General features: G+C 45.3%; 1 protein-coding gene across 1 annotated transcript; it reads right to left on the bottom strand.

Annotated features, from left to right (window-relative positions):
- Positions 1–10,083: 10,083 nt before the first annotated feature.
- Positions 10,084–19,193, bottom strand: LOC148047744 (tripartite motif-containing protein 10-like). Its single transcript, XM_087708121.1, has 4 exons — positions 18,804–19,193; positions 15,956–16,051; positions 12,313–12,543; positions 10,084–10,214 (listed from the first exon to the last, which is right to left on the bottom strand). Exons 1-4 carry the CDS (start codon positions 19,191–19,193, stop codon positions 10,188–10,190), a joined length of 744 nt encoding a protein of 247 aa, XP_087564247.1. The 3' UTR covers positions 10,084–10,187.
- Between the last annotated feature and the right edge of the window lie 431 nt (positions 19,194–19,624).

Raw genomic sequence — 19,624 nt, 5'->3', positions numbered from 1 at the left:
TGCCTGAGTCAAAGGGGTCCACGGGATCTTGAGACTTGATTTTTGAGCAGTACCAATCCATTCCACTCTTTCCTTTCCCTTTCTGTCCTTCTTCTATCTTCCTTTCCTGTTCCTTTTCTTTTTCCTTTCTCTTTTCCTTTCCTTTCCTTATTTCCTTTTCCATTTTTTCTTTTCCCTTCCCTTCCCTCTTTATCCTTTCCTTTCTTCTTTCCCATTTCCTTTCCTTCTTTTCCATTTCCTTTCCTTTTTCCTATCCTTTCTCTTTTCCCTTCCTTTCTCCTATGCTTTCTATTTTCCCTTCCTTACTCTTTTCCTTTCCTTTCCTTATTTCCTTTTCCCTTTTTTCTTTTCCCTTCCCTTCCCTTTCCCTCCCTTCTTCATCCTTTCTTTTCTTCTTTCCCATTTCCTTTCCTTCTTTTCCATTTCCTTTCCTTTTTCTTTCTTTTCTTTTCCTTTCCTTTCTCTTTTCCTTTCCTTTCTCTTTTCCTTTTCCTTCTTTTTTTATTTTCCCTTTCCTTCCCCTCCCTTCTTCATCCTTTCCTTTCTTCCTTCCCATTTCCTTTCCTTCTTTTCCATTTTCTTTCCTTTCTCCTTTCCTTTCTCTTTTCCTTTCCTTTCTCCTTTCCTTTTCTTCTTTCCCATTTCCTTTCTTTTCCCTCCCCCTCCCTTTGCTTCCTTCCTTCCTGGGGGTCTATGGGAGAGGGAGGGGACCCTATACCTCCTTGCCCCCCTTCTCCAACATCTGCTCTGATGGCAATTATGGCTAAAAAAATTCAGGTGCTCAGGCATGAAAATGTGCCGCTCAAACACTATACTTTTCCGCACACACTGAAAAAAAATTAGAGGGAACATTGACCAGGATGCCTTCTTCTACAAACAAAACTAACAGCAGTTCATATTTTTTTAAAAGGTGGATTTCTGATTCCCACCACTGTGGCTAACATCATGACTTGACTAACAACACACCCTGTGGAGCCCCAGTGCCAAAACCTAACCAGACTTATGAATGTGACCCTTTTTGGCCCCAGAAACTTACCTTTGTGCAGTGGAAATCCAAGGTTTATTGCATCTGGCAGAGGAAAAAGTAATAAGGAACATTACTACAGAAGATGTGGAGACTCTAGAAAGAGTGCCGAGAAGAGCAACAAAGAGAATTAGGGGACTGGAGCAGGGGTGAAATCTACCAGATTCTGACAGGTTCTGGAGAACTGGTAGCAGAAATTTTGAGAACCAGTAAATACCACCTCTGGCTGGCCCCGCCCCCATCTATTCTCTGCCTCCTGAGTCCCAGCTGATCGGGAGGGAATGGGGATTTTACAGTATCCTTCCTCTGCCATGCCCACCAAGCCACACCCACAGAACTGGTAGTAAAAAAAATTGAATTTCACCTGTGGACTGGAGGCTAAAATATATAGCAGTAGCAATAGCCGAGGTGGCGCAGTGGTTAGGGTGCAGTACTGCAGGCCACTTCAGCTGACTGTTATCTGCAGTTCAGCGGTTCTAATCTCACCGGCTCAAGGTTGACTCAGCTTTCCATCCTTCCGAGGTGGGTGAAATGAGGACCCAGACTGTGGGGGGCGATATGTTGACTCTGTAAACCGCTTAGAGAGGGCTGAAAGCCCTATGAATGAAGCTGTATATAAGTCTAACTGCTATTGCTATTGCTAATAGGACTTAGACTTATAGATCGCTTTACAGTGCTTTACAGCTCTCTCTAAGAGGTTTACAAAATCAGCACCAAGACTTTCCATCTTGGCAGACCTGCAGGGGGTGGGGAAGAGTGGATGGTTCCACATGATCACAAGTGCGCGCCATTCATGCAAGTGGAGCTTCGCACACAAATGCCCCTGCTTGCACAAGTAGAGCTGCACATGCGCACAATTATTTCCTTCTTTTTTCTCTCCCTTTTTCTTCTATCTTTAGTATGTTGAGTATATGGGATTGTATGTAAGTGTGTGAGTGACCCACTTTTATTGTTATTACTGTTGCATTTGTGTATTTTAATAATTACGTGGGGACTGGTTGTGTGAGTGTTTGAGTATGCTTGGCTCGGAGGACCTGCTAGGGAAGGCGGGGGGTACCGGGGTGATTGGGGGGACTACGGCCACGGGAGTGGGTCGGAGCATTGCGGTCGTGACAGGGAGAGGCAGATACGGCGGGGACCTTAGGGCTAGCCATTACCGGGGAAGGAGGGTTCGCTACATTACAGAGATCCCTCCTTCCGGCCCTTTGAGTCCCACTCCAAGACCAGATGGCGCGAGTACCCAGGACCCTGGTCTCAGGCTGCTGTTGCTAAATGCCAGGTCTGTTATTCACAAGGCTCCCCTCGTCCGGGACTTAATTGTTGACGAGAGGGCAGACCTGGCATGTATTACTGAAACCTGGCTGGGCACAGAAGGAGGAGTCCCCCTTGTAGAGATGTGCCCAGAGGGATTTCAGGTGCTTCATCAGCCGAGAGCCCAGGGAAGGGGTGGCGGTGTGGCTATTGTAATCCGGGAGTCTCTGTTACCTCGTAGGGTCCCTGCTCCGGAGCTTGTCGGGTGTGAGTCCCTGCTGATAAAGTTGGACCTCAAGGGTCAAGTGGGTTTGCTACTAACGTACCTGCCTCCCAACTGCGTTGCAGCATCCCTCCCCTCGCTCCTCGAGTCAGTAGCCGAGCTGGCAGTTGAGTTCCCCAGGCTTATAGTTCTGGGGGACTTCAATTTGCCATCGCTCGGTGAACGCTCTGATGGGGCGCAGGAGTTCATGGCTTCCATGACAGCCATGGGCTTGACCCAGGTAATTCGGGGCCCAACCCATGCAGCGGGTCACATGCTCGACCTCGTATTCCTCTCGGAGCAGTGGATGTGTGATCTTGGTCTGAGGGGTAATGAGATCATACCCCTGTCGTGGTCAGACCATTGCCTACTGAGGCTTGACTTCCGGAGGCCAAACCCCCACCGTAGGGAGGAGGAACCGACCAGGTGGTTCCGCCCCAGGCGACTTATGGACCCATTGAGGTTCCAGACGGAGCTTGGGGTCATTCCTGATACTCTCGCCCACAGTTCGGCGGAGACTCTGGTTGCCGCCTGGCACTCGGCGGCGTCGGAGTCTCTTGATCGGATTGCGCCACTACGGCCCCTCCGGGTCAGTGGATCCCGGAGGCCCCCTTGGTTTACCGAGGAGCTCCGGGAGAAGAAACGCCGGAGGAGATGCCTAGAGCACCAGTGGAGGTCCGATAAGTCCGAGGCGAACCGAGCACTTCTACCACCTGCACCAAGGACTACGTTCGAGCATTAAGAACTGCCAAAAGATCATACATTTCTGCCTTGGTTGCGTCCGCCGAGTCACGCCCAGCCGCCCTGTTTAGGATAACCCGCTCCCTCCTTAACAGGAGGGATGCGGGAGACCCCTTGCAGGGTAGGGCTGAGGACTATGCTCAATTCTTGGCGGACAAAATAGCTCGGTTTCGGTCGGACTTGGACTCCACCGCAGTAGATCCAGCCGAGACACAGGAGGACCGCTTGGCAAATCATCTCTGGGTTGAGTTCCAGGATGTTGCCTCTGGGGATGTGGACAAGGCCATTCGAGCTGTAAGTGCCTCCACCTGTATTCTGGACCCGTGTCCCTCCTGGCTGGTTGCCAACAGCAGGGAGGTGACACATGGCTGGATCCAGGCGGTCGTGACCGCCTCCCTTCGGGAGGGGCACTTCCCCGCCGTACTTAAAACGGCGGTGGTGAGACCCCTCCTGAAGAAACCATCCTTGGATCCAGCCATTTTAAACAACTTTCGTCCTGTCTCCAACCTCCCCTTTATCGGGAAGGTTGTTGAGAAGGTGGTGGCCTTCCAGCTTCAACGGGCCTTGGAGGAAGCTAGTTATCTTGACCCCTTCCAGTCCGGCTTCAGACCTGGTTACAGCACAGAAACCGCTTTGGTCGCATTGACCGATGATCTCTGGAGGGCCAGAGATGGAGGCTATGCATCCATCCTGGTTCTCCTTGACCTCTCAGCGGCTTTCGATACCATCGACCATGGTATCCTTCTGCGACGACTGCGGGAGGTGGGAGTGGGAGGCACCGTGTTGCGGTGGTTCTCCTCCTACCTCTCGGACAGGTCGCAGTCGGTGTTGGTCGGGGGGCAGAGATCGTCCCTGAGGCCCCTAACATGTGGGGTGCCACAGGGTTCGGTCTTATCCCCCCTACTATTTAACATTTACATGAAACCGCTGGGCGAGATCATTCGGAGGCACGGGATAAAATACCACCAATATGCGGACGATACGCAACTGTATCTGTCCGCCCCGTGCCAACTCAATGAAGCGGTGGACGTGATGAACCAGGGTCTAGAGGCCGTTAGGAACTGGATGAGCGCTAACAAACTGGTACTCAACCCGGACAAGACCGAGTGGCTGTTGTGCTTCCCTCCCAATAATTTGGCGAATGTACCAACACTTAGGCTGGGGGGTCAAATTTTACACCCCTCAGATAGGGTCCGCAACTTAGGAGTCCTCCTGGACCCACAGCTGACTTTTGACCACCAGCTGTCAGCTGTGACCAGGGGGGCATTTGCCCAGGTTCGCCTGGTCCGCCAGTTGCGGCCCTACCTAGACCGGGAGGCTCTCACAACAGTCACTCGAGCCCTTGTGATCTCTAGGCTGGAATACTGCAATGGGCTCTACATGGGGTTGCCCTTGAAGTGCATCCGGCGACTACAGTTAGTCCAGAATGCGGCCGCGCGAGTGATAGTGGGCGCACCGCGGTTCGCCCACGTTACACCTGTCCTCCGCGAGCTGCACTGGCTACCTGTTGGTCTCCGGGTGCGCTTCAGGGTACTGATGACCACCTTTAAAGCACTCCATGGTAGTGGATCTGGGTACTTGAGAGACCGCCTCCTGCCGATTACCTCCCTTCGACCAATTCGATCGCACAGACTGGGCCTCCTCCGAATCCCATCTGCCAGTCAATGCCGACTGGCGACTACACGGAGGAGAGCCTTTTCTGTTGCAGCTCCGACCCTGTGGAACGATCTCCCCGCTGAGATCCGTACCCTCACCACCGTCCAGACCTTCCGCGCAGCCCTCAAGATCTGGCTCTCCCAGCAGGCCTGGGGATAGGTTCCTAATTCACCCGCCCGAGTGTTTGATTGTTGAACGAAAGTTGCGTTTTACTATATTTTTTTCTTTGTTCACATTTTGTTTTGTTTTTGATGTTGCACTTCCCTCCCTTGTGATTGTGAGCCGCCCTGAGTCCCCTCAGGGAAAAGGGCGGCCTATAAATTTTAATAAATTCACTAATTCACTAAAATTCACAATTGCCTGCCATTTGCACCGTCCTGTTCAGAATGGGAAATATTCTGGTATTGGGCCACAGCCCCTGGGGTTGGGGACCTTTGGATTACAGTGTCTCCTGAGGCTGATTTTAGATCTGTGTTCTGTGAACTTTTTAGGGCAATTAATACTGTATTTTTCGGAGTATAAGACGCACCTTTTTCCTTCAAAAAGGAGGCTGAAAATCTGGGTGCATCTTACACACTAAATACAGCATTTTTTGCCTCCAGAAATCCCGCCCCCTTCACCAAAATGGCTGTGCAGAGCCTGTAGAAGGCTTTCAGAGTGCTCCTGGGGGCTAGGGAAGGCAGAACTTTTGCTCCCCCCAGCCCCCATGAGCACTCTATAAGCTTCCTAAAGGCTATCCATGACCTCTTTTTTTGGCATTAAATGGGCCCATTTTTGCGAAAAACGGGCCGTTTTTTGCTCGTTTTTGCCTCCCATTCCCCAGGTGCACTCTACAAACCTCCTAAGGGCTATTCATGCCCTTTAAAAAAAGGAGGGGCGTTTTGGGGCGGGGGTGCAGAGTGCTAAACCTTTTTTTTAATTTGCCTCTTCAAAACCTTGGTGCGTCTTATACTCAGGTGCGTCTTATACTCCGAAAAATACGGTATTAAGAAAAGAAAGAATTGGGGTACTGCCCTCCAAGTCACATCTCCCACCTTTAAATTCCTTCGTGGCATTCTTCAAAACGGCCCTTAAATCACACAGGTCCCAGATTTCCCATTTTAGCCCCAGTGGAAAAATCACTGAGTTATCAAATACTTCTTTTGTCAAGAACCTGGGGAAACATAAAAGCTAGTTACCAAACCATTAAATTCAGAATGCATGGGGACAATCACATAAGAAAAACGAGGAACAAAAGCATTTTAGAGAGTGTGACTAATTCACATGGCACATGATCCCAGGGTTTGCTTACGCATAACTCACCAACATAGCAATAATCACCGAGGATCGCATCATTTTCAAAGTCAAAAAATAAACAAACCACGTTATAGCTAGCATAGTGTGAACTAAAGCAGTGGATGCTGTGAGTCAAACTTGAGTTAATAGAGAGTAACAAAGGAAACTGACTAAATTCTTTAGTCAATCTCACTCAGTATAACTACTGTATACAGTTTGGATTCGCATAGGACAAGCCAGGGTTTCATCAGTTTATTGATTGTCATAATTGGTTAGTTGATTCATATCTGAGAATGATTTTGAGAAACAGGTGGAAGAGCAGAAGAATTGGCAATGGTCAGACAGGCAGAGGCGAGTTTGACATAATTTTACCACCGGTTTGCCACGCAACAAAACTGTGAGCACACACACTTGCTTCATGAGCACATGCGCCTTCCGTGCATGCACTTTGCTCGTGCGGCAGCTTGCACACATGCACGCTGTTAGATTGGGTAAAGGAAAGGCACACTCAGGCTTAGGCAACAACAGCTCTTTATTGTAGTAGAACAACTATGTACAATCCAGCGAAGGTTCAGTCTGACAGCAGCCCTTTTAAAGGGAGCTGTCACACCCTTCGACCAATGAGATTGAATCTCTGTTCCCACCAGAAGAGAGGACCTTGGTGGAAACCATTATGACAGTTGCTAATATCTAACACACGCAGCTTAAAAAACATGGCTAAACAGGATGGCATAGAACCGGGGCAGGCAGCAGGGCACACCTGCAGGTCATCACTACCAGTTCGTTTGAACCGGTCCGAACCAGCTGAATACCACCACTGCAAGAGACCCTCCCCAGTTTGTTCTGCTGTAAAGGTGAGGAGGAAGAGATGCTCTTTCAGACTTGCAAGATTCTATTAATGTCATTGTAGATAAAGTTAGTGCTAGTACTTCTGGGTGTGTTTCTTGTCTGTTGTGTTTCTATCTCACACTCTGATAATCTATAGTTAGCTATAAATTACATTTATCCAAACCAAAATGGCTGGATTCACTTAATAAACATAGCCATATCAACAATTTAGTGTAAGATGTCACACCAGTAACTGCTAAGATTGCATAAGAGCTGCGGTGGCGCAATGGTTAGAATGCAGTACTGCAGGCTACCTTTGCAGATCACTGGCTGCCAACAGTTGGGTCTCACTAGCTCAAGGATGACTGAGCCTTCCGGAAGAAGGCGGGGCTTAGCAGTGAGAAGACAGATTTTCAGGCTATTCCTGAAATTCCTCTATTCCGAAGGAAATTGGACGGTCCTTTTCAGACCCAAGCTGTCCCGGAGAGACAGTGAAAGGTTGGAGGAGATCCAGTGACCCCAGAGACGTTCGCAAAGTATCTGGGGGTCTTGGAATTTAAACTCCTTTGCCAGTTCCTTCTGGATTAGCTGTAAGCTAACCGAAACTGCAGGTTGCCCCTAAGAATGGCGTAAGTGTTTTCAACTGGTAAGCTGATTTTATTACTCAGAGACAAGGTCCGCATAAAAATTTAAGCTAATTGAAACCAAAGAACAGAAGAATCTAGCGGCAAATTGGATTTTTTTTTATGGGTTTATGGCCGGTGATTACCCTATTTCTTAAATGTTTTAAATGCTACTTACATGGACAAAGGAAAGATTACTTCAACATCTCCTCTGACTCTCTGTAAGTGGGCTGTAAACCAATTTACTATAATTTGGCTCCCTACAATTTGACACTTTTATTGTTTGGCTGTGTTGGTCTAAGATCAGATAAGATTGCACAGCTCCCAGCTTGTTTTTACTTGCAAATACCTTAAAGCCTCTAAAGGAAAAAATACTAACTGCGTCACAATATGGCGTCTATGCAAGTTTCAAATGATTCATTTCAAATGATTCTTTCCGTGTTACAAAAGTTGTCTGACATGTATGATAGATTTGAAAAAAAATTGGACTATTTGCTGTTTTTAACATCAAAATATGAAGAAAAAAGTGAGAATGTTGAATGTTTGAGTGTTCCTGAAATACAAATGAAGAATGTCAGAAATGAAGTTTCTCAATTTGCTGACATTCCGGGCATCTGGTTTAAAGATTCTCAACTTGCTGACACTTCGGGCGTCTGGTTTACTTCGGAGGGAGAAAGAGATGCAACGTTTGAAAGGGGGGCAGCCATACAGAAGATTTATTTCAAAAGACAGAGCACAGGAGGAATGAGAAGCATTAAAGAATTTATACTTTATGAAACATCATTTGCAAAATTTTCGATACCACCACTGAGAATTAAAGACAAGCTGAAAAGGGGAATAAACGGAGGACGGCAACATTATATGAGAGGCGCCTTAAGCAAAAAGGTGCAAAGATCTTCTTGTTTGGACTTGCTTATAAAGACGTTTGTAGAACTTGATCCACGAATGGTAATAGGATTAAGGAGGTTTTGTTATTGGAGAGACACAGGCTGATAGATGGAAGAATACAATTCAAAATTAGCTAAACCTAATTATTCTTATTTGTAATAGACATAGTTGAATAATAATTGATAATGATAGTAATGTATATAATGTGGAGTTGATATGATAAATAATAATTGGATATGAGAAGGGAAGGTTGGAAATATTTTTGGACCATATACAAAGGTTATTAATCACAATAATTATCACTATTAAAAAATAAAATAAAACTATATACAGTTAAATGTTAACTAATATGGGGAAAATGTTACGATATACAATATAATTACATAAAGAAAGGAGAATGATAATAAACTATATGCATGGAAGATGGAATTTTTGGTATTAAATATTATGGATGTTTAGCTAAAACAGGACATGAGGATTTGATGTTAATAGAGGATTTTACAAACAAGTAAATGAAATGCTAGCATGTGGTTATGGATTAAATCTTTGGCATAGTTAAGGATGAAAGATGTTTAAATAACTGTAGTCAACTAAAAGTGGAAGTATAATGATGTCAATATGGTAAACATTTGAGTTAAGATATTTGAATTAATATGACTTAATGGAAGAGATGCACCAAAACATGTTGTAACCAGCTGATATACTTTTTTATAATATATACCTGTGTTTTGTTTTTTCCTTAGTTTTTCCTTTTTTTTCCCTGCCTTGTTTTTGTTTTTTTGTCTTTTTTGTGTTTTGATTTTTTCTTTTCCCACTGGTGTGGGCATGTGTTGTTTATGTAACAAAATAAAAAAAAATTAATTTAAAAAAAAAAAAGGATGACTGAGCCTTCCATCCTTCCAAGGTCGGCAAAAGGAACCAGATTGTTGGGGGCAATGTATAAACCGCTCAGAGAAACTTGTAAAAGCACTGTGAAGTGGTATATAAGTCTAAGTGCTGTTGCTATTGCTATTCTTTGGGTGAAAGGGACCATCTCCACCCAAGGAGGTGAGTAGTCCCGGAAGGAAATACCGTTCTTGAAAGATGGCAAGATATATATGCAACTTCAACAGTGCATTAACTAAGATTGTTTTAAAATTGAAGATTGCTAGCATTCTCCAAGTTTCAAGGCAGAGGCTTCCAAAATCTATCCGGAAACCAGATCTGTGTCCTTCTGCACCCTTGTCAGATATTCTGCCACTTTGCTAACAATCTAACCTTTAGGCATTCACCGTGGATGTCTTCTAAGCATCCATTCAATCTGGGATATGTAATCAGTACCAAAATCAAGCTATTGAATCCTTTCACATAAAAGGATGAATGTTTTTTAGCTGATGTTACTGTTGAACCATTAAGAGGTAAGGATATGATTTACTATGATCCATTAGTACATCCTAATCTTATTTTCTATTTTACAGAATTTAGGATCAAGTTGAAGAATTATCTCAACAGACTTTCAGCATAAACCCTCAATGAATAGACAATTTTACAATCCTTCTGGTTTGCTTTTGCATGGATCCACCTGGCCACAAAAATGACAAATGAAAAAAAGTCATTTTCCCCCCCTCTAAAGAAGATCAATTTCTAGTGTTAAGGTCACTTACTTCTTCAAGGTGCTTCCAGCATCCTAGAATGGATGGAAAGAAAAAGAAGAGGGATCTCAGTGCCATTCAATGTATAATTCTCACATCCTGGATATTCACAGTATGTCTTCGATCTTCAGAAACATTATTCATTCATTTCATTTTATTATATTTATATGCTGCCCTTTTCCCCCGAAGGGGACTCAGGGCAGCTAACAAATCAAATCAAGGAAGGGGGGATACAGACAAAAAATAAAAACGAAACATAACAATACAATACATAATTTAAAAACACACAACAGTCATACCATTCAAGACGGGGGCAACAGCTCTTTAGCCCCAGGCCTGTCGGAACAGCCAGGTTTTAAGGGCTTTGCGGAAGGCCTGGAGGGTGGTGAGGGTTCGAATCTCCACGGGGAGTTCGTTCCAAAGGGTCAGAGCAGCCACAGAGAAGGCTCTCCTCCGGGTAGTCGCCAGTCGGCATTGGCCGGCGGATGGAATTCGGAGGAGGCCTAATCTGTGGGATCTAATCGGTCTATTGGAGGTGATTGGCAGCAGGCGGTCTCTCAAGTACCCAGGTCCAATACCATGAAGGGCTTTATAAGTGACGACTAGCGCCTTGAAGCGTATCCGGAGACCAATAGGCAGCCAGTGCAGCTCGCGGAGGATAGGTGTTACGTGGGTGAACCGAGGTGCACCCACGATCGCTCGCGCGGCTGCATTCTGGACAAGCTGAAGTCTCCGAATGCTCTTCAAGGGCTGCCCCATGTAGAGCACGTTGCAGTAGTCCAGTCTAGAGGTCACAAGGGCACGAGTGACTGTTGTGAGAGCCTCCCGGTTCAGGTAGGGGCGCAACTGGTGCACCAGGCGAACCTGGGCAAATGCCCCCCTGGTCACAGCCGACAAGTGGTGTTCAAAAGTCAGCTGTGGGTCCAGGAGGACTCCCAAATTGCGAACCCTGTCTGAGGGGCGTACTGTTTGACCCCCCCAGCCTGAGAAATGGAAAACTTGGCCAATTAGTAGGAGGGAAACACACCAGCCACTCGGTCTTATCCGGATTGAGAACAAGCTTGTTAACCCCCATCCAGCCCCTAACAGCCTCGAGGCACTGGCACATCACGTCAACTGCTTCATTGAGTTGGCATGGGGCGGACAGATACAGCTGCATATTGTCCGCATACTGATGGTATTTTATCCCGTGCCGTCAAATGATCTCACCCAGCGGCTTCATGTAGATATTAAACAGGAGGGGGGACAGGACCGAACCCTGCGGCACCCCATAATTGAGGGGCCTAGGGGTCGATCTCTGCCCTCCGACCAACACCGACTGCGACCTGTCCGAGAGGTAAGAGGAGAACCACCGTAGGACAGTGCCTCCCACCCCCACCTCCCGCAGTCGTCGCAGAAGGATACCATGGTCGATGGTATCGAAGGCCGCTGAGAGGTCAAGAAGCACAAGGATAGAGGGGTGACCCCTATCCCTGGCCCGCCAGAGATCATCGATCAGCGCGACCAAAGCAGTTTCTGTGCGGTAACCAGGCCTAAATCCTGACTGGAAGGGATCTAGATAATCGGTTTCCTCCAAGGACCGCCGGAGCTGAAAGGCCACCACTTTCTCAACAACCTTCCCCACAAAGGGGAGGTTGGAGACTGGACAATAGTTGTTTAACACGGCTGGATCCAAAGATGGCTTCTTCAGAAGGGGTCTCACCACCGCCGCCTTTAGAGCAGGGGGAAAGAACCCCTCCCAAAGGGAGGCGGTAACAACCGCCTGGATCCAGCCCCGTGTCACCTCCCTGCTGTTAGCGACCAGCCAGGAGGGGCATGGGTCCAGTACACATGTGGAGGCACTTACAGCTCCCATGGCCTTGTCCACGTCCTCAGGGGTAACAGCTTGAAAATCAATCCAGTGATGTCCTTCCAGATTCTCCCCTGGTGCCTTGGCTGGCTCTGCGCAATTGGAGTCCAGGTCCGTCCGATGAGAAGAATTGGACCAAATGGAGGCAGAGAGAGTGAACTGGAGACACCAATTCATCTTTCTCACACTCCCTATATTTATGGTTTATGCCCATTCTTTCTCCAAGGAACACCGCCTAAGGATAGATGCAAGAATGCTTGCCCATTTCCACCCTATTGTCTTACTTGTATGAGTTCATTTATCGGTTGCTGGCATTTCTCCTGCAATTCCCAGATGGCAGCCTCTATGAAGCAGAGGTCTTTGGAGATCTGGTCAAAATGTTCCTCTCTCTTCCGTGCAATGTTATCTTCCATCCCCTCCATCCTGGACAGCAGAATGTCCTCTTGTTCTTTAAGAAACTGGCGCAGTTCCTCAAAATCAGCTTTCATGGCTTCTCTGTTTCTTCCTACTTGGTTCTATAATAAACCAAAGAAGAGACAATCTGTCCCAAAGGGGAAAACACATTTACAAACAGCAGTAGCAAATCCCATCACCTTTAACTTACCGTATTTTTTGGAGTATAAGACGCACCTTTTTCCCTCAAAAAAGAGGTTGAAAATCTGGGTGCGTCTTATACACTGGATACAGCATTTCTTGCCTCCCAAAACTCCGCACCCTTCACCAAAATGAAGAAGGCATTCAGAGAGTTCCTGGGGGCTGGAGAGGGCAAAAATGAGTGGAAAACTCATTTTCCCACCCCAGCAGCACTCTATAAGCTTCCTAAAGGCTATTCATGCCCTTTTTGACAAAAAAACCGGGCCTGTTTTCATGAAAAACGGGCCGTTTTGGGGAGGTTTGCAGAGTACAAAACCTTTTTTTCTTATTTGCCTCTTCAAAACATTGCTGCATCTTATACTCTGGTGCGTCTTATACTCTGGTGCGTCTTATACTCCGGGGCGTCTTATACTCTGAAAAATACTTTCGGAAAAATACTTTAAAGAAACAATATTCGAAGTCAAAACACTTCATGTTACATTTCTTTGTAAACTTTGCTGAAATAGATAATTGTTACATACAGAGGAGATAATATGACTAAAATGTTGTCAAGTTAAGATATTTTTGTGTTTCAGATATGGCTATAAAAAAAAGAGTCCAGGTATTTACCGTATTTTTCTCTCCATGACACACTTTTTTGTCTCCCAAAAGTGGGTGGAAATATCTGTCTGTCTTATAAAACAAATATTGCCAAAGTCCCACTGACCCACCAGCCCCCACCCTTCAGCCATTTTTGGCCTCCATGCAGGACTTTCATGGAGGCCAAAAACAGGGCATGCAGAGGTTGAAAACGGGACACGTGGAGGCAGAAAATGGGATATAGAGGCCATAAGTGGGACATACAGAGTCTGAAAATGGGGCATGCAAAAGCCAAAAATGGGACATGCAGAGGCCAAAAAGTGATGCGCAGAGGCAAAAAATGGGGCGCGTGAAGGTTGAAAATGGGAGTGTGTCTTATAGTCAGGTGCATCTTATGGAGCAAAAAATACGGTACCTTGATAAGCTTTTTATGTGTTTATCACGTTTATCCAAAAATAAGACAGGGTCTTATTTTCTTTTGACCCCTGAAATAAGCACTTGGCCTTATTTTGGGGGAAGTCTTATTATTTTTGAGGTGCAGGAGGCAGTGAGCATGGTCACCTCATGGGTACTGTTGTGTTGCAATATCTTTGGGAAGGGCTTATTTTCAGGGGAGGGCTTATGTTAGTGCATGCACTCAAAAGCCCGATAGGGCTTATTATCTGGGAAGGTCTTATTCAGGGTATTCAGCTGAATAAAGATGGGCCTCATTTAGCAAGGGGGAATGCTGAACACACTTTGACACTCCTATTTATATTTTTGCTACATTGTCCACTTCCCAACCCACAAGCACTGGCACACTCCAACCAGAGAAGTTGGCACACTCTAGATAAGGTAAAGTAGTGCAGAAATAGCCATCTGTCATCCTTGGAGGTCCTCCAATGACATTGGGTGTCATCTCAGGGATTTGGGGTTTTTCTTGAAGAACTTTCCATGACCTTTAAGGCCTGCAGAGTCAATGGTGACATTGGCACATATGCTCCACCAAGATTTTCAATAGAAACATTAAATTCCTGGTCAACAAAGATTTGACAGTGGTGAGCGCCTTTCCTGCATTCTTAAATCAATGCCCTCTCTCTATGGCTGAAAGCAGTGGTGGGTTGCAGGCAGTATGCCCCGGTACGGGCGTACCAGAGCCTGCCCAGAGCACCAGATACTGTTCTGGTAGGGTGCTCCAAAGGGCCCACCCGCCCGCCTGAGCTCCTTACCTGTCTTTTAAGGCTTCTGCAATGTGCATGGCATGTACAGCGCCTGCACGACACTCCGCTGAGCAGCTGGAGCGTCGCAGAGGCTCGCGGAGGCGGTAAGACGCATGCGCGGGCTGCGCACATCCACGTGGACGCTGCCGGGCCCATTCCAACCCTACCAGTTGGAACAGGAACTGGATCCCACCACTGCCGAAAGTTACAACTGTATTGCACATCATGCTAATATTAATCCATATTAAAAATTGTTTTAAGTTGAGGGCTATGCAAAGCCAGCTACCTGTGGTTTATTTAATAACCAAGATTAAGCGAAATCGATTGCAAGATATGACTCCAGACATGCTATCCTGATTCACATATTACTCTAAACCAATGTTTTTCAAACTTGACAACTTCCACCTTTCCTAACATTAGAGTCTTCCCCAAAGAGTCTTGTCTTTGCATAAGACCTCCAAAGAATAATTTGACTCTTGTCCTTTGTGCCGTGAGTAAGAACTCTAGGTCAATTTGTTCAATGAGCCATTGGTTTGTTTTCTTGGCTGTCCACAGTATTCTCAGGAGTCTTCTCCAACAGAAAAGTTCAAAGTGTCAGTACTTTTGCAGAATATAGAATAACAAGAGTTGGAAGCAGTGGTGAAATCTTTTTTTTTTTTTTTGCCACCGGTTCTGTGGGCATGAGGAAGTTTCCAACAATTGCGTGGACCAACAGGGAAAAAATGCTTTACTACCAGTTTGCAGAACCAAGGACAATCGTCCCTACTGGTTCGGTCAAACTGGGCCGACCCGAGAGGATTTCACCCCTGGTTGGACGGGACCTTGGAGGTCATCTACTCCAAACTCTTGCTTAAGAAGCATTTTGAAAAATGCTGTCCAGTCCCTTCTTCAAAGCCCCCAGTGTTGGACCACCCATAACTTCTGAAGGCAAAATGTCTTAATGGTTGATTGTTCTTACTGTCAGGAAGTTTCTCCTTAGTTTTAGGCTGCTTCTCTCTTTCTTTAGTTTCCATCCATTGCTTAAGTTGCCTTCTGGTGCTTTGGAAAATAGGTTGACCCCTTCTTCTTTGTAACAGCTCCTCAAATATTGGAACATTGCTATCATGTCACCCCTAGTTCTTCTTTTCATTGACTAAACATACCCAATTCCTGCATCTGGTCTTCATGTGTTTTAGCCTTCAGCCCCCCCACCACAATCATCTTTCTTTTCTTGATCTGCTTCAGTCAAGTCCAACTTTCACTTCCACAGTGTCATAGGGAATATCATGGCTTAATTACAGCTACTAATTTCAAAGTTGAGCCAGTTTGATGTAGTGATCAAAAGCACCAGACTAGAAACCAGGAGAAAGAGTTCTAGTCCTGTCTTAGGCACCAACCAGCTGGGAATCTTGGCTCAGTCCTTCTCTCTCTCAGCCTTAGGAAAACATGACAAGCACCACTTCCCAAAAGCTTGCCAAGGAAACTGTACAGGCCATGGACTTGAGCTTGTATTCCACCAGACGTAACAATGGACTCAAAGGCACTATTATCATTCCCATTTAAAACCGTCACCTACCATTAGAATTTGGCATTCGTAGTCCATGAATGACCGACGCTGCAAAATCTCGTCTCTTTCCTCCTTCAAAACTTTCAGGCAAGTACAAAATAAATCCTGAAACAAAACAACAACAAAAAAAAACCAAGAAGTTAGTAAATGTAGAGTCTCAGTTATCCTGATCATCATCTTCTTCTTTTAACAATCCCATGATCCCTTGCGGGGTAGAGTCTGGCAACTGAACGGAGCTAGCAGGGTGTTTTAATGGCCAGATACTCTTCCTGTCGCCAATGCGGAGTTTTGTTCAGCAGATATATTCTCAGTGCACCCAGAGAAATATCTGTCTCTATCTAGGATCGAACCCAGAGCCTCCTGTTTTCAAGGCGAAAGTTTCACCTCTAGGCCACCGCACCACTCCCTCAGTTATCCTGGTTATGGTTGTCCCAAAGTGCTTTTTCCCCCTAAAAGGCAACTGGACTTTCTTTTTAAAAACAAAGGAAGTCGAGTTACCTTTTCGTGGGGGAAAGCACCTTTGGGACAGAAGGTTAGTACTCATTTTCTGTGTCTAATCAGTTTGTCAGCCTGGAAAAATCCTTTACAGATAGCCTTGATTTACAAGTCATTTTAACAACTGTTCAGAGATATGATGGCCTTGGAAAGGGTGATTTACAACCCATCAAACACTTCTGGCCATTCTAAAGTGTGACACACACTCCATGGTCACATGATTGCATTTTGGGCACTTAGCAACTGGCTCACATTTACAACTACTAGAAGCATGCTTTGGTCCCTGGATAGTGATTTGCAACATTTTTTGCTGGTTTCCCACACAAATGCACGGTTCAGTTAACAACCATGTGTCAGTGTTCCAAGTATCATGCAGAATTAAATCAGAGTCCAAGGCAAAATGATCCTTAAAGTTCCAATTTAATAAGTCAGACATCTTGGCACATCTATGAAATCCCAATTCTGGAAGTTTCCTAGGATTCCCACCCAGTTGAAAGTTCATGATCTTGTCCTCACACCCACAAATCCATCACATGGTCCAATCTTCTTCTTCCATGCTGGCATCTCCACTCAGCTGGTTCCGGTCAGGTGCGGAGGCAAAATATGACCTTGGCTTCTAGAAAAGAATGACAACAATACATTCCACAATTCTACTCCTTTCTATTCCCCCCTCCCAACTACTACACTAATGAAACAGCATAATGAAATAAGAGAGTGTGTGTCAGGCCAAAGATCCTAAAAGGGATAGAACTGCAGGCCTGACACCATGTAATTCAAACTTAAGACTGCATAATTTGCTTACGTTTGGGCATTTGGATGCCCCAACTTACAATCATCACAACCTACAACTGAAATTCCTGTCCCAATTACCAAGAGTCTGTTAGAATATCTGTTACCCCTTTCCTGACCCTAAAATTGTGTCAGTCTTGTGGGTGACCTGCTTTATGACCATCATGAATTATGACCATAATGGGCTGACTCCATTAGAGTCCCAAGTCAAGGACTGCCTGTAATTATTTTCTGAAGACAGCGTGTAAGTTTCCATGTGAACTGAACATAAAATTGAGGATTCGGTTTCAGAATCAAAGGGAAGAATCAGTGAGGTCTGATCCACACAAAGATTCAGAAGGGCTTGGGTGGGATATCAAGATATGTGTCAGGCCTGCAGCCATCTTTTCTTTTGGGTCTTTGGCCTGCCACACTTTCTATTATTCTTCTATGCATTTTCAATTGTGAGAAAATGGGAGCGAGGATTGTATGGAGTTAGAGGATATGTAGCCATAACAAAGTTCTTTCTAGAAAGCCAAGGTCATTCTTTGTCTCTGCACCTGACAGGAATCAGATGGGTGGAATTGCCAACATGGCAGTGGAGATTGGACCATGTGATGGACTTGTGGGTGTGGGGGCAAGATCTTGAACTTTCAACTGGGTGGGGAAAACCGGGAAGCTTTCAGATTTGGGTTTCCCCAGATGTGCCAACGTGGATCTCTTAATAAATTAGGACTTTGAGCACTACTTTGCCTTGGACTCTGATTTACTTTTGGATGCTATTTGGAACCCTGACAATATGGCTGGGTAATGCTAGAAAAGCACATACATATTAGTGTGGGAAGCTACCTCCCTCTCCTAGAAAAATGAAATATTTTGAGACATATTTTTTAAAAAGGCAGGATTAAATATTTCCCCTAAATATTTTGAAAATTTTAAAGGAGACAGAAACTCAGCTCCTTGCCAGCAAGCAGATACTGAGCTGGGGCAGCTTTAGAAATGCAGATTTGGTAATCCATTACTCCCTGCTGTAAGGTTTTAACAAAGGTAAGATTAGCCCTCAACCACAATAGGAATTGTCCTACACCCTTTCAGAATGCAAGCCACTTCATTGCATCATCTCAGAGTTCAAACATCAATCAAATCTGGGAGTTCAGACCCCTACATAACTCTCAAATGCAGGGGTGGGTTCCTGCCAGCATTACTACCGGTTCGGTGGGCAAAAAAATGGTGCACACATGCATTTGCACCTTAAAAGGTCCAGCCGAGTTACTACCTTCTTAGCCGAACTGGTAGGAACCCACCTCTGCTCACATGGCCCCATGGGAGTCTTGAGAACAGCCAATAGAATACTTGTTCTTGCACAGGAACAGGAAGCTCAAGTGCACAGCCCAAGAGAAGGTATTAAAAACTCCTCACTCTCAACTCCATGTGGTCTGCTGCCCAGAACTACTCATGTAATTTTGCTTCAACGATAAATGGACCCTCTTTCCAATCAGCCTCCAGCCTCCATTTTGTCTCCAGTGCCTTTCTCCCAGTTTGGACCTGGACCTAGATATTTATTCCAACACTAGTATAAATGGAAAGTCCGCACCTTGAACTCCAGACCAGCTGTTTCAATAGGGATGACAGTGTGATCCCGGTGCTCCTCAGATCCACGACACACTGAACAGACTAAGACCTGGTCATTCTTACAGAACAGCTCCAAACGCTCCTGATGTTTCTGACAACATTTGGTGTCTCCTTCTGCTTGAGCTCTTAGTTGCTTGAGTAATCCGACCACATTTTCCAGTGGCTTGTTTTGGCCGATATGCTTGCACTGAGGGCAGGCAAGTTCTGATGAAGATTCTTTCCAGCATTTCATAATACAATCTTGGCAGAAAATGTGCCCGCAGTCAGGAATTATGGGGTCCTTAAAATTTCCCCCACAAATGGAGCAGTTTGCTTCCAAGACACATTTTCCCATGGAGTTGTCATCTTCCATTGGACTAGATTTATTTTTAAAATGTGGGCTTTCACTTTTGATTTCTACACACACACAGAGGAACTTTTCTTTCACTGAGCTGCAATTTGAGAGGAAGGAAAATTTAATATATATACAGTATGTGTGTGTGTGTATTTTAATAGGTACTATATTTTAATACCAGCCTTTTTATTGGCTACAGCTTCCTATTTGAATCATATAAGAAGTGTTTCTGGAGAGAGAAAAACTCCTTGCACAAGACATTAAATGTTAAATATGGTTTGTTTGGTTTAATATATGGGGTGATCCCAGCTAGTAACCTATCCAGTTAACCTAGCAAATTAAAATGTTTGAATCCAGCCAATATGTACAAGAGTTTATGCAGAAAATAGCTCAAAGGAGGTTGCATTCATGCACAACCATCACAATCTGCACTTTTGAGATTTAAAAAA

Source organism: Thamnophis sirtalis, unplaced genomic scaffold, assembly GCF_051295495.1.
Source record: "Thamnophis sirtalis isolate CommonGarterSnake01/CBP01778 unplaced genomic scaffold, rThaSir2_p1.2 scaffold_3, whole genome shotgun sequence".
Taxonomy (NCBI): domain Eukaryota; kingdom Metazoa; phylum Chordata; class Lepidosauria; order Squamata; family Natricidae; genus Thamnophis; species Thamnophis sirtalis.
Note: the sequence above shows the minus strand (reverse complement) of the source record. Positions and strands in the feature narration are given on the sequence as shown.